The sequence below is a fragment of the Panthera onca genome, chromosome D4 (genome assembly GCF_046562875.1).
Source record: "Panthera onca isolate mPanOnc1 chromosome D4, mPanOnc1 haplotype 2, whole genome shotgun sequence".
Classification (NCBI taxonomy): Eukaryota; Metazoa; Chordata; class Mammalia; order Carnivora; family Felidae; genus Panthera; species Panthera onca.
Window position 1 is genome coordinate 30,746,157 of NC_138351.1, and position 13,428 is coordinate 30,759,584.

General features: G+C 38.4%; 1 protein-coding gene across 3 annotated transcripts in view; it reads left to right on the forward strand.

The window, feature by feature from the left end:
- The window catches only part of ERCC6L2 (ERCC excision repair 6 like 2), a 131,790-nt gene extending 122,619 nt beyond the window's left edge, over positions 1-9,171 (forward strand). For 2 of the 3 annotated variants that reach the window (XM_060609871.3, XM_060609874.3), the window contains exons 18-19: positions 1,344-1,525; positions 7,836-9,171. In XM_060609871.3, coding sequence (XP_060465854.3) covers positions 1,344-1,525; positions 7,836-8,808 — 1,155 coding nt within the window. In that variant the 3' untranslated portion in view covers positions 8,809-9,171. Of the gene's footprint in view, positions 1-1,343; positions 1,526-5,949; positions 7,582-7,835 lie in introns of those variants that run through there. The other variant, XM_060609875.3, reaches the window with a different exon arrangement.
- Positions 9,172-13,428: the final 4,257 nt, after the last annotated feature.

Genomic DNA, 13,428 nt, shown 5'->3' on the forward strand with positions numbered 1-13,428 from the left:
CATGGCACAGGCTGGGCATTCCAGTGATTCTTCCTATCTAGAATAGGAAGGTAGCCTGCTTCTCTTCTGTGTTCCCAGTTTGGACTTTCCTAGCTTTAATTTGCAAACTGGATAGCCTCTTAATTCCTACTGTGTTTTTGGTTTCTTTGTCTTTTAATGCAGGGAGTTCAGTCATTTCCATCTCCCCTCTATACATGGGGTCCTGTAAACTATAACTTAAGGCCCTAACTCTGGGCTGCTGAGCATCAGCTCCTATTCACCACTTCTTTGTTTTTGGCACCTAGAGATTTACCTTTCTCACTTCTGAGCTCAAATGTAATTTTGTTGTTGTTACCAAATTGTATCTAGTCTTCTCATTTTGGAGTGGGGTGGGGCTTTCCATGTATTCACTGTACCATCTTCTCAGGGAAATTGGAACCAATAATTAAAATTATTTTTTTCTTGACTCAGTGTTTTTAACAATTTATGTTAGACAAGCAACAAGTATAGTCTGTAAAATAAATATAATTCTATATATAGTGTCAACCAACTGTAGTTAGCATCTTAAAATCACTAAATATTCTGGCAATCTAGTAGAGATTAAAAGGTAGGATTTATGAAAATGGTTTCTTATTTAACTATCACATAAAGATTGTTGTTATTTTAAAGTTTGGCTACTTATGTAAAATTAAATAACAAAAATCTGATTAATAATATTGAGGGAAATTACTGATTTAAGAATTTTAAATATCTCGTTTTTATGCCATTATTTTTATAATCATTAATTTTTATCCTCATTTAGGATTGTGGATATCAGCATGTATATAATATCCCAACAAACTTGACAATGAAGGCATCATATTATTGCTATTACTTTTATTATATCTTTAAGAAAGATATATTCTTTAACATATATTTTAAACGATGGACACCATGGAAACATCATAGTATTGGCATTACTTTTATATATTTCATAAATATATAAAATATAAATATATATATTTATATAAATATATATTTATATAAATATATATATATTTATATAAATATATATTTATGAAATATATAAAATATATATTTATATGAAATATTTATTTTATAAATATAAATGTTTATATTTATATAAAATATATAAAATATAAATATATATTTATGAAATATATAAAAGTAATATATAAAAGTAACTTATTCCTATATCTTCTTTTTAAAAATCTAAGTTAACTAACATCTCTCATATTGTTATCAACTAGAGAATATGATATACTTGATTATAAAGAGGTTTTGGAAAAAATAAGGCCATCTCCTCATTTGACCAAAAACGACTATTTTTTCAGACTTAGGTTTTGCATTCCTTCTCTTTCCAGACACATAAAGAAAAAATGAAGACAGATATATTGACACTTTCAAAGAAAGACCAACAACTAAGTGAAGGAAACTTTTCATTTCCCCTTTACATTTCACACCCTGTAAGCCAAAAGAAGAAAAAAGTCTACCACACAGACCAGACCACCTTTATAATTGGAGAAACGCCAAAAGGGATCCGCAGGTATGTGTATAGCAACACTGGACTTTAAAAATTATTCTCAAAAGAAATATAGCTACTTAATAAAATATACAAATAATTTGAATCTTAACCATACCTGGCAGCTGAATTTGTATACTTCAAAAAATAAATTCAAAATGTTTTAGATGTTTTTAGAAAGCTAATCCCTCAATTGATAAAAAAATGAAATCATTTTGTATGGATAAATGAAACACTTAATTGCATTTTATTTACTCTTTGAATATTGAGCACCTAATATGCACTCAGGCATTGTGCTAGGTTTTACACAGACAGGATAAAAAAGGACAGTTTACAGTGCAGTGAGAGTTAAACCATAAAACTTTCAAAAGTAAAAAAAAAAAATTATAAATAATTATAAAATGGTGTATTACAGGAAAGAAGTGGACAGGCCTGGTTGGTAGAGAATAAGGTGATCTGGAGGGGGGCCAATGGCTTTCTATTGGGTAGAGAGTAAGACCTCGCAACAGAGTTGGCATCTGAGACCTGAGGGATAACCAGGCAAAGAACTAGATTAAGGACATCCCTAGGGAGCAAAGAGGTTTGATGTGCTCAAGGAACTGAGAGAAGACTAGTGTACTTAGTGCATAATAAACCAAGCAGAAAGACATGAGCTGAAGGCCAAGACATAGATGGGGCTGGAGCATGCAAAGCCCTGTAGGTTGTGGATAAGAGTTTGGATTTTGTCCCAGGTGTGTCAAAGCTATTGAGGCATGAACATGATCTGATGTATGTTTCTCAAAGATTGTTCTAATTTCTTTGTGGAAGAGAGCAGACTAGGGAAGACCATAAGGAACTAGCCAATGGTGGTTTACGGTAGAGTGGTTCCCATGGAGATAGAGTTTGGTGGATGAATTCAGTTTGGTATGGACTGGTTGTTGGGAAAGAGAGAAAACAAGACTACTCTTAACTTTTCCATGGAGCAACAGATTGGATTTACTAAAATGGGGAAAACTAGGAGTTTGGACTGAAAAAAAATCAAGAGTTCTCTTTTGCTTGTATTAAATTTGAGGTTCTATGAAAATAGGATTTGGGGACTAGAGATCTAAATGTGGAAGTCATCAGCATTGAGATTTTAAATGGTTTTAGAGCCACAGGTTATGTGAACAGCCTAGGAACCCAGCACAGACAGAAGAGAAGCTAGGACTGAGCCTTAAGGGGACAGTGGCCTGCTGGGTAGGAGGCACACTATAAGGTCCTGAAGTCCAAGAGGAGTGAAAATTTCAAAATGGAGGAAGTGCTTCATTTTATTAAATGCTGCTGAGAACCAGAATCAGATGAAGTGGAAAAGTGCCTTCCAGAACTGGCAGGAGAACTCACTGGCTGCCTTGATGTGAGCAGTCTACAAATCCCTAGGCAGACTCGGGGTGAGGTGGGAAGCAGGGGATGGGCAGATCTTGAGACTTCTCTGTGAGTGTGAAAAGTTGCGGTAGTTGGAGGGCATTGTGCAGTCAAAGGTAAATTTTTTTAAGTTGGGAAGACAGTAGAACCTATTTGTGTGTTGAGGGAAAAAAACCAATATGGAAAAAAAGAGATCATGCTGGAGAAGTGGTAACAGAAGTCCTGCAGAGCAGGAGAGGGTGGGATCCAGACTACTGAAGAAGGTCTAGCCTTTGAGAGGCATCAGAAGAGGAGGGATGGAAGATGGGCATAGATGCGATATTTTCTCAATTAACTGAGAATTAAAGTATCAAATCAGAGGGAGAGAAATTTCAGGAGAGAAAAGTCATGAAATAAATCATTTATCAATTAGAACAGCAAGCTTGGTGAGACTGGAATTCATGGGTCATGTTAAGTCCCTGTTGGAGAGTAATTCCAGTAAAAGCATCCATGCAGTTGTGCAGACTTTGTTCAGCCAGGCTTCAATTGCTCAGTTACAGACACAGAATAGGGAGATGGCTGGGTTTTATCAGGGGTTAGAATGGAGGGAGAGAGAAGCAAAGAAGCTGAAAGATGTTTGCAAAGGAGTAATTATAAAGTCGAACCTAAGCTAAACAAGGGGAGGCTTGATGAGGTCAGAAGTATCTTCCAGCATTGTTGTCATGGGGGAATTAAACAGTTGAGCTGGATTATGAGGTGACTAAATTCAGGGATTTGCAGGTTGTGCAATTAATGGTAATGACAATGGCAGTATATGTCCTTAGGAATAGGGACCTGACATTCTGTTGAGTCTTGGGGAGTGGGGGATCGTGGTAAAGAAATTGGTGGGCTAGGAGTTGGAGTTACATGGGCCATCCACATGGATGTTGGTGTTATCAAGAGTGATGGCAGGAGATGGGAAAGGAAACAGGATTGATCATGAGTTCAGTCACTAGGAGGAAGCGACTAAGAGGTCAGTTGACAAATTGAGGGAAAGAATGGATTAGCAGGATAGCATAAACCTGCAAAAGGGAAAGGAATCTTTAAGAAAAAAAAAATGGTCTGGAAGCAGCATGTGAAGCATGAACCCTGAGGTTTAAGATGTGAGGTATAAGAGCCTTATCTTGTGAGGGCCGTATGGGAGGAGGTGGCATCATGAGGGGATAGAGGGACCATCTGGGGAGAAGAACAGGGGAGTTGGTAGAGCATAGCCTCATTCCAGGGGCTGAGGAATGGTCTGGAAGGGTGAGGGATTCGATTAGATTGGGGAGGAAGAGACTAGGACCAGGAAAAGGCCTGGTACACCTGTTACAGGTGACAGAGGAGTAGTGACTGAGCTAAGCAGGGATGAAAGGCATGGTTGAATTGACCCTGAAGGCCTCTGCAGACAATGGGCAAATGGTGATGGTTCTCCCTGTTCCAAATTCTTTCCTCACGGGTTTGGTAGCTCCTCAGCCCTTGGGTGCTGGTGTGGTAGGCTAGAGTGCGGCTCTCAGCTACCCACCATTGTCCAGAAAGGCAAACACCCTACATGCTACAGTAGCATCTCTCCTCATAAATAGACTTACAATGATGATTCTGGGCAAATTTGGGGTAATTTGCTTTGGGCAATTATTTTGTTCAGAGGCAGACCATAATGGATTTTACCAGTTTTTAAGGAGCACAAGTGTCTTTATCTCCGTTAGCACTGTATATAAAAATAAAACTATTAACAAATGATTAGATTTTTCTTCTCTCACTTTCTTCTCTACCCATCCCAGGGAATAAATGCCTTAGGCTAAGTGAAAGACTAATGTTAGAATGCCAACCTCTGACCTAGGGATCGATGTCAGAACTGCTGACACATCTTTCCCACTAATCATCCTCCTTTACGAGAATCACGAATCCGTACCCGCTGTGGCCGTCAGGTCATCGGAATGAAGTTTCAGTCCTCCCTTCACTTAAGAAAGCTCAGGCAAAAAGAAGATAACCTAGCTGTGTCCCACCATTTTCCCTCAGTTCTCATGAAAAGGGAAGAGAACTTGAATTATATACATGACACACAACTACTCTGGATATATTTGCTAAAATATACCTGTCTTTGATTTCCGTTTTTTTTCTTTCTTCTAGTGACTTATGAGTGTCTACTTTAGTTTATTAAATTTTCCTTACAAAGTGGCTAGTTTATACCTCCTGAGTGTACCTTCCTTAAATACTTAGAGAAAATTCTTTTAAAGACCAAGAATTATGAAAGCAAGTTAGAAAGCAAAAATAAAATGAATTATAATCAGTCATATTCATCCTGTAAAGGACAACCTCCCAGCCTAATTTACTTGCATACTACTGGTATAACATGGGGTCAGAAGCTCTCCTCCCAAAAGGGACAGAATTGTAAGATTCTGAGTGAGGTCAGCACAGCAAAGGTGAAGTATTCTGGCAGCTGCTGAGACACCACCAAGTCTTGGATAAATAAGACATCAGCCTGTAACTTTGCCAATAACTTAATCTTCACAGCACAAATATTTATTAGAAAGGCCATGAAAATGGATTTGGAAATGATTAATAAACAAAATAATACCTCATTACTTCATATGAAGTAAAAACTGGAACCTTTTAAGAACGTGCTTGTTGCTTTCCAACAAGAACATTGGCAATTTCCAGGACAGAAATTTGGAAGCTTGTATTTGTGTTATTAAATATTCTCTTGGCAGTAAGAGTGGCTGTTGCTCAGGCATAGATAATATCTGGACTTGGAACAGTGAAGAGGACCAGTGCAGTGAAGAGGACTAGAAGGCAGGGTGCTCATCTGAAGCCACAAAAGTCATGAGCATGCACGATGGATGCCACTAAAATCACAGGAAACACAAACTTGACATAACCTGGCCTGAGCAGCAAAATAATAGTGGCTTTAAAGCTCCAAATTACATACATTACAAATAAATCATTATTTTACCCTCAGGATTCTCTGTTGTGTGTGCAGGATAAAATTCAAACTTTTGAAATTGACATACAGACCCTTCATGATAGTCAGCCTCTTCCTTGGCAATTTCTCCTGCCCCTCTGTGTACCAGGTTCTCTCTGAAGTGGGCCTGTGCATGTTCCCCGTTCCCTGGACGGTTTCCTCACTTACCCTTGCCTGACTGGTGACACCAGAGAAGCCTTCCCTGCTACCTTACCCATGATCCATCACTGGCTCAGGTACCCCTTCTGTGGGAACCCACAGGGCCCTTTATTTCATCTGTAGTGGGATTTATCACTCTCTTCTGGTTTGGTTTTCATGTGTCTGTCTCCTCCAGCTTGACTATAAACTCCTTGAAGAATATGGTGGTCGGCTGTTCACTGCTGTATAACTCTATGGTGCTTAGCACATAGAGGATCTATAAATGTTTGCTGAATGTATAAATGAATGTTTTAAGGAACTATATCAAATATAAACATAATTCTAAAACTTTGGTACTTTTAATCATGTGTTACAACACCATCTGGCTTTTTTTTAAAGAATGTTTACAAACACTGAGCTCTCCTGATTCGTGGCCCAACTCAGCATCAGCAAAGCAATACCCTCTGTCTTTGCTCCATCTGCCATAGCAAAATACTATAGACTGGGGCTTAAACAATAGAAAGTTACTTCTCACAGTTCTAGAGCCTGGGAAGTTGAAGATCAGGGTACCAGCTGATTTGGCTCCTGGTGAGGGCTCTCCTGACTTGCAGATGGTGACCTCACCGTGTCCTCTCTTGGCCAAGAAAGATATTTCTGATGGCTTCTTATGACCTCATTTAACCTTAATTACCTTCTAAAGGCCCTATCTCCATATAGTCAGACTGCGGTTTAGGGCTTCAACATAATGAATTTGAGGGTGTTGCAGTTCAGTCCATAGCACCCTCACCTGGGGAAAGGAGCACAGTCTGGTGTCCAGGGTTGTGAAACAATCTTTCTGCCTCTGTCTTGCCAGGGTTCTGGAAGGTCCATTTTCTCACACATGAATACAACAGCTTTTGTTAGTATCTTATACTAAGAGTAAAACTCACTCCTTTAAATGACATCTCATTTCTTAGTTTAGCTGTCTATACTCAAGGCAGGCCAGTTGGGGGAAGAAAGAATCTAGGTTTATCAGTTTAGAATTTTCCTTTAGGATCATCAAAAAGTTGTATGAAATTTCTTTGTTGTATTTGTGGAAGAAGGGAAAAAAGGAGAGAAGAAAAAATCCCTTTATTTTTCAGAATTTTGTCTTTTCATTAAGACCTTTTTTTGACAATTTTATTTCATAGGACTTGAATGCAATATAGATTTTCAGACAGATTATATAAATTATGATTCTCATGTCAGCCGTAAGTTGGCTGACTGGAGGAGCAGCATGCTGGGATCCCATCATTCCCAGGAAATGCCTAATAGTATAAATCAAAATAACTTCAAAAGCTGGTGATTTCATGAACTAGAATTTTTTTTCACTAGCATAAGGAAAGAGGTCACATTCTGCTAGTGTAAAATGCATTTTCATTATGGAATTAAGTTAATATATACTAAATGAATAAGATTACAGTTGACCCTTGGACAACACAGGTTTGAACTATGTGGGTCCACTTACTGGCAGATTTTCTTCCAGTAAATACAGTACTGCAAATATATTTTTTCTTCCTTGTGATTTTCTCAACAACATTTTCTTTTCTCTAGCTTACTTTATTGTAAGGATACAGTATATATAATATATGTAACATACAAAATATGTATTAGTTGACTCTCTACATTATCAATAAGGCTTCTGGTCAACAGTAGGCTAATTTGGGGGAAAGTCAAAAGTTATATTCAGATTTTTGACTACACAGGGAAACCTAACACCTGTGTTGTTCAGGGATCAACTGAACATTGCTTTGTGTCTTTTTTTAGTATCACTGATGGTGAGTTCTTTAAAAATAAAATAATAAAAATAACTACTGCTTTTGTTCATTAAATCTTCAGAAAACAATTTGAAGAAATGGCTTCTTATTTTAACTTGCCTTCTGTAAAGGAATTTGCTAAAAATATAACTAATGCTACATCAGAAGAACGACAGAAAATGCTAAAAGACTTTTATGCTTCTCAGTATCCGGAGGTAAAAGAATTTTTTGTGGATTTTGCTTCAGAATGCATTAAAACTTCCTGTCAGAAAACAGAGAGAGTCAGGAATAAATCTGAAAAAACAGAATCTCTTATAAAAGAAGGCCTGTCAGATTCTGCAACTTTGGCACTTAAAGATTCTCCCAAAAGAGTTTCTCAAATTTGCAGCCCAAAAATATATAAAGAAAAATCCATTGAGTTTCAAACTCACGGTTCCCATAGGGAACAGGTACTTTCTAATGACGGAGAGACTACCAAATCACGTATGAGCTCTACCCAAGAGACTGACAATGGAAAAAACAGCCAAGCATACAAAGATACTGTAGTATCCTGTTCCCTGAACAGTAAGTCTGAAGCATATGAGTTAGAAAAATTAGAATATACTATGAAAGAGCAACAAAGCCCAACAAGAACAGGCATTTCAAGAAACGGACCCCTTTTCAAAGTGGAAAACAAGAAGGTAGAAAATCCAGTGTTAGGAAACACTTCTGTGGTAGGCTTACTTGGCGACACATCTATTCTTGATGACCTCTTTAATAGTTATGGGAACAGTCCCACACAACTGCCAAAGAAAGTTCTTTCAGGGCCCATGGAAAAAGCAAAACAGAGACCAAAAGATTTCTGGGACATCTTGAATGAACAGAATGACGACAGCCTTAGTAAACTCACTGACTTGGCAGTGATAGAGACTCTATGTGAAAAAGTGCCCCTTGCCGCATCCTCCAAAAGGAAAGAGGAGCTGGAAACTTCGCTTTGGAAATCAAATGAGAAATTTTTGTGGAAAAAATTTAGCTTAAGTGATACAGATGAAAACACAACTAATGCACAAAACTAATGCATAAACACACAGTGAATTACTGTCACCATGAACTTCTGCCATCCATGTTTACAACACTGTATTCCACACTATGTTATCTTGAACACAGCTGTCATGCATTTTTATTAAACTCTTGCTCTAGGGTTTTTTAGCCTAAAAGGTTATGATGGATTTGTTTTCCTTGATATCTGATTTGATCTTTTAAAAATATGATTGTATTATAGTATGTATGAACCTCTGTTATGAAATAGAGAAAGTCTAGATTTGTTATCAGGAGACCTTGGACATCTCTCTTACTGTGTAATTATGTGCCTGTAGATAAGTCATTTACCTTCGTGTGTAGATACTGCCTAATATGAAAGATGAAGGGTTTGAACTCAACATTTGTGTCCTTTCAGCTTAAAAACACCTTTGGTTTACTTTCCCAGATTCCATTTGAAGTCACAGGCCGAGTTATGGCCATCCCCCAAATCAGGTGTGCGTTGATGTGTTTCTTTCTTACTAGCATTTAGAAAAGTATTAAGTTAACTGTTTTCCTTTTCCCTCAGTATCATGTACTATTGCTAAATTATTTTAGGTGAGAGTAATAACTAGTAATGAATATATGATGTTGTGTTAAAATAAGTTTATAACTGCTCAAAATCAAAGGGTTAATGTTGTATAACTATACTATATGAGATACGACACCGAAGTAATAAAACTACTACCAGTAGCCACAGAACACCAATGCCTCAACTTTTTATACAATTAGGATTTAATCAATATAAATTAAGCTTTGTATAGTACTTTTGTATTAAGTATGGAGAAATGAGGAAACATTTTATTTGAAACTATTCTCTTTTGCTGAATTGAATTTATGTGGTTTACAATCAACAGAATGCACTTATTGTTGAATTCATTTACGTGGAAACATTCCCTCAGTCCCTATGTGTCCTGTGCCAGTGCCTCGAGAGGGATAGGTGAGATACTGCTACGGGTGAAAGATAAGGAACCATATCTGTAAAGAGTCATGTGTGTAGAGCCCCTGGCATCATGCCTGGCACATGGCAGCAGGGACCTGATCCACATTCAGATGCCCAGTGGCAATTCCCTTAAGTTGAGCTCCTGGAGCTGTGGAAAAATAGAAGAGGAAAAATAGAAAATAGCAGTGAACCAGGAAATGGTGGTACTAAGAGCACCATAAATTGTTGTTGTGTTGAGCGGGGAGAGCTTCAGAGTACCCAGCCATTGCAGTGGGGAGCCGTGGCTCAGAAATGGAAAAACAAAACAAAACGAAAACAAAGAAACAAATCTTTTAAGAGACTGAATAACCAAATATGTTTTTCAATGTGATGTGGTTGAGGGCTGTGAAGTATATTTTATGTCATGACCTAGTACATACGTGTTAGTACATATATGTGATGAAATAAAATGTTTATGAAAGAGTATTTACCTGTAAGGCATGCAGTTGTACTTTGATCTAGAAAAGATGTGTAGGAATTTGCTCTTTTGGCTCTTGTGTATGTGTGGTTTTTAATGCTCTCATAACCCACTGAATTGATTTTACAACCCATTAATGATTGAAAATCACAGCTTGCAAATCATTGTTTTAGATTCATCTTTTTTTTATCCTACTTGCAGCTGAGTTGTGTTCAGATTTATCAGATGCTGAGTTTCACCACTGAGGTGCTTGCTACAAAATGAATGTGTTGTGTAGTCTGTGGTAGACTTGACATAGAAATGCTGTCAGCCTGCTGTGGGACTAGCTGTTGGGAGGAGGTTGGATAAGCAAGTAGATGCCCCTTCATCTCAGTTTTTATACCACTTTTAATGAAAGTGGATCTTTCATAAAATAAAATGCTTTTACATTTTTTAATATAGGGGTGCCTGGGTGGCTCAGTTGGTTAAGCATCCAACTCTTGGTTTCGGCTCAGGGCATGATCTCACGGTTTCATGAGTTCGAGCCCTGCATCGGCTCTGTGCTGATGGTGCAGAGCCTGCTTGAGATTCTCTCTCTCTCTCCCTATCCCTCTCTCTTTCTCACTTTCTCTCTCTCTCTCTTTCTGCCCCTGCCCCGCTCACGCTGTCTCTGTCTCAAAAATAAACTTAAAAAAAAAAATTTAATATAATGACTTTCAAGTCATAAAATGATATTCACACAATATAATGAAATACAATTAAAGTTATTTTTATCAGTAAAAGTCAAAATGGAAGCAAAAATACAGACCTGGAGTTTAAAAATTAGTTTTCAGCAGTTATCAGTGAAATATGTCATTATTTTCATGCAGGCACAGTGTGTCAAGCAGAGTACAGGGTCTGGTATGAAGAGGAGCCAGTCAGAGTTCCAGGAGAGAAACTGTAAGGGTTGACTTTCCCTGCACTGGAACAATAGGAGGAGTTGGAGAAACCATTGATGAATCTGGGAACAGACACTATGAAGGGCTGACAATAAGAATCCTGCCCAGGGGCACCTGGGTGGTTCAGGCACTTCGGCTTCTGACTCCTGGTTTTGACTCAGGTCATGATCTCATGGTTTTGTAAGTTCAAGCCCTGATTGGGCTCTGGGCTGCCAGCTCAGAGCCAGCTTGGTATATTCTCTCTCTCCCCCTCTCTCTGCCCCTCCCCTGTTTGTGCTCTCTCCCTCTCTCTCTCCCTCTCTCAAAATAAATAAACTTACCAAAAAAAAAAAACCCCACATGGACCATATCACTACTAAAAAACCTTCCAACTTCAGGTTTCCAAGATTTTATTTGCCATAGTCTGTTTTGTTTACTTCTTTTTAAAGCACTCTATTGGAAACTGAGGCAAAATACTGAGAGACTTTTGCACTTGAATTCCTTAGGTTTCCCTTAAAGCCCTGAAACCACTTCTCAGAGTAAATTAACATCATCTGCAAGCAGTGTGGCTGCCCCTAAGTGTTCAAGACAATGGAGCCTCACTTTGCAGAGCGGAGTTTGGTGATAAACTTTTCCCCAGTCCACACAAAATGAGAAAGCCAAGGGCAGTATAGTTTAAAAATTCAGTGTGTGCAGTTTTTAAATTCTGAAGTTATCCTTCCTTTATGATATTAAAATTGTCTTCTTCGTATGAAATGATGGTAGATCGTAGTTTTCAGTCTTTTTCATTGTCCTTACTTGATATAAAAGTTGATAACCATATGTCAGTACCCAAAAGTTTTATTCGACATCTACTAGTCTATAAAATCCTTAAGAATATAATAACTGCCTGGTTCAAAGTTCATGAATAGACCTCCATGGCTACTACCAATGTCATAAATCCAGGTAACAGTAGGTCTAGGACCCACCTAGGATGCCAGTGAATCTATAAGATCCTGTACGATGGATCTGCCTTCAAAGAGCCCAGCATGCAGGGCACCTGTTAAGCCCTCACCTAATTCTCACTGGGTTATCATTGATGTAATCTCATTCCCCAGTTCCATCCCCACCTGCTTTTGCAAAGCATCCTCTACCCAGTGCCTCTGGGAGCCTTAAAGAGAAGACTCATAAGTTCAGAAACACATCTTGTCACTAGTGACATGCATTTGCTCAGGGTGACAGCCTTGTGCACTACCCAACCCCCCCCAACCCCCCCCCCCCCCACACACACACACACACATACACATACTCAGTGCTGGCTTCATGTGGTGTTTATGGCAGGTGGGAAGAACACACTTTTTCTCTGTTAATGGGCAACCACAGGAGGGCTGTCTTGCCTCACAAGGTCTTACAGTTTTAAATATAAAAACAGCCCTTTGGGTGTTTTGTCTGCCCTTCAGAGGAGAGACTCAGACTGACCCTCCCTCTCAAGGAAGTCAGAGGCTGTGTGGTTCCCAGCCCAAGTCAGGTGGCAAGTCAGAGCCACTTGCAGAGGCTTTTCCATACATAGGTGCCCAAGTGCATCCCCAAGAGATTCTAGTGCAGGAGGTCTAGGGGTCAACACAAGCACCTATTTGTTTTTTTTTAAAGTTTCACACTATGATACGATGTCTGAGTCTGTCACTGAGCAGGACTCACCTGCCTGACATTCTCAGTGAGCCCCCTCACCCATGGACATACAACAGAGATCATCGTGGAGCCACACTGTTCTTTTTCAAGACCCAAAGTTATCATTGGCATTGTTTTTCAGCTTTCTAATATGTACTTTATTTACTTTGCTGTAGGTTAACCAACAGGTTATCCCCTGAATTTGAAAATTTAGTCTTAATTATGGGAGTTTGATGCCTTTCTGTCACTGACACAGATAATGCCCAACTGACATTCTTGGTTTTGTACTGCTGTCTCATGGTTAAAAATCAAGAATGCCTCTTTCTACAGACATCTTTTCGGTTAACTAAATGGGCCCCTTGTTGAAAGAAATAACTAACTCACTGTATAATGTTTTCACTTATGTAAACAAGGGGGAAAGTGTGCATCTCTAAATGTCTTATATGTTTCTAAGAAAACTCTAGTGAGTCATCCTATCAAAATATGAATTAGTCCCCCCCCAATATATCTTTTAACTTTGATTTTATTTTTTTGTAAAGTGATACATGCTTCTGGACTGAAAGACTTCCAAAAGAAGGCTCATAACAGCTAATTCATAATTTCTTTCTTTCCTAAAACTATAAAAGCATTGATAAGAACAAGAAGAGGTTGTAATTTTTCAAAACATAAATGCCAA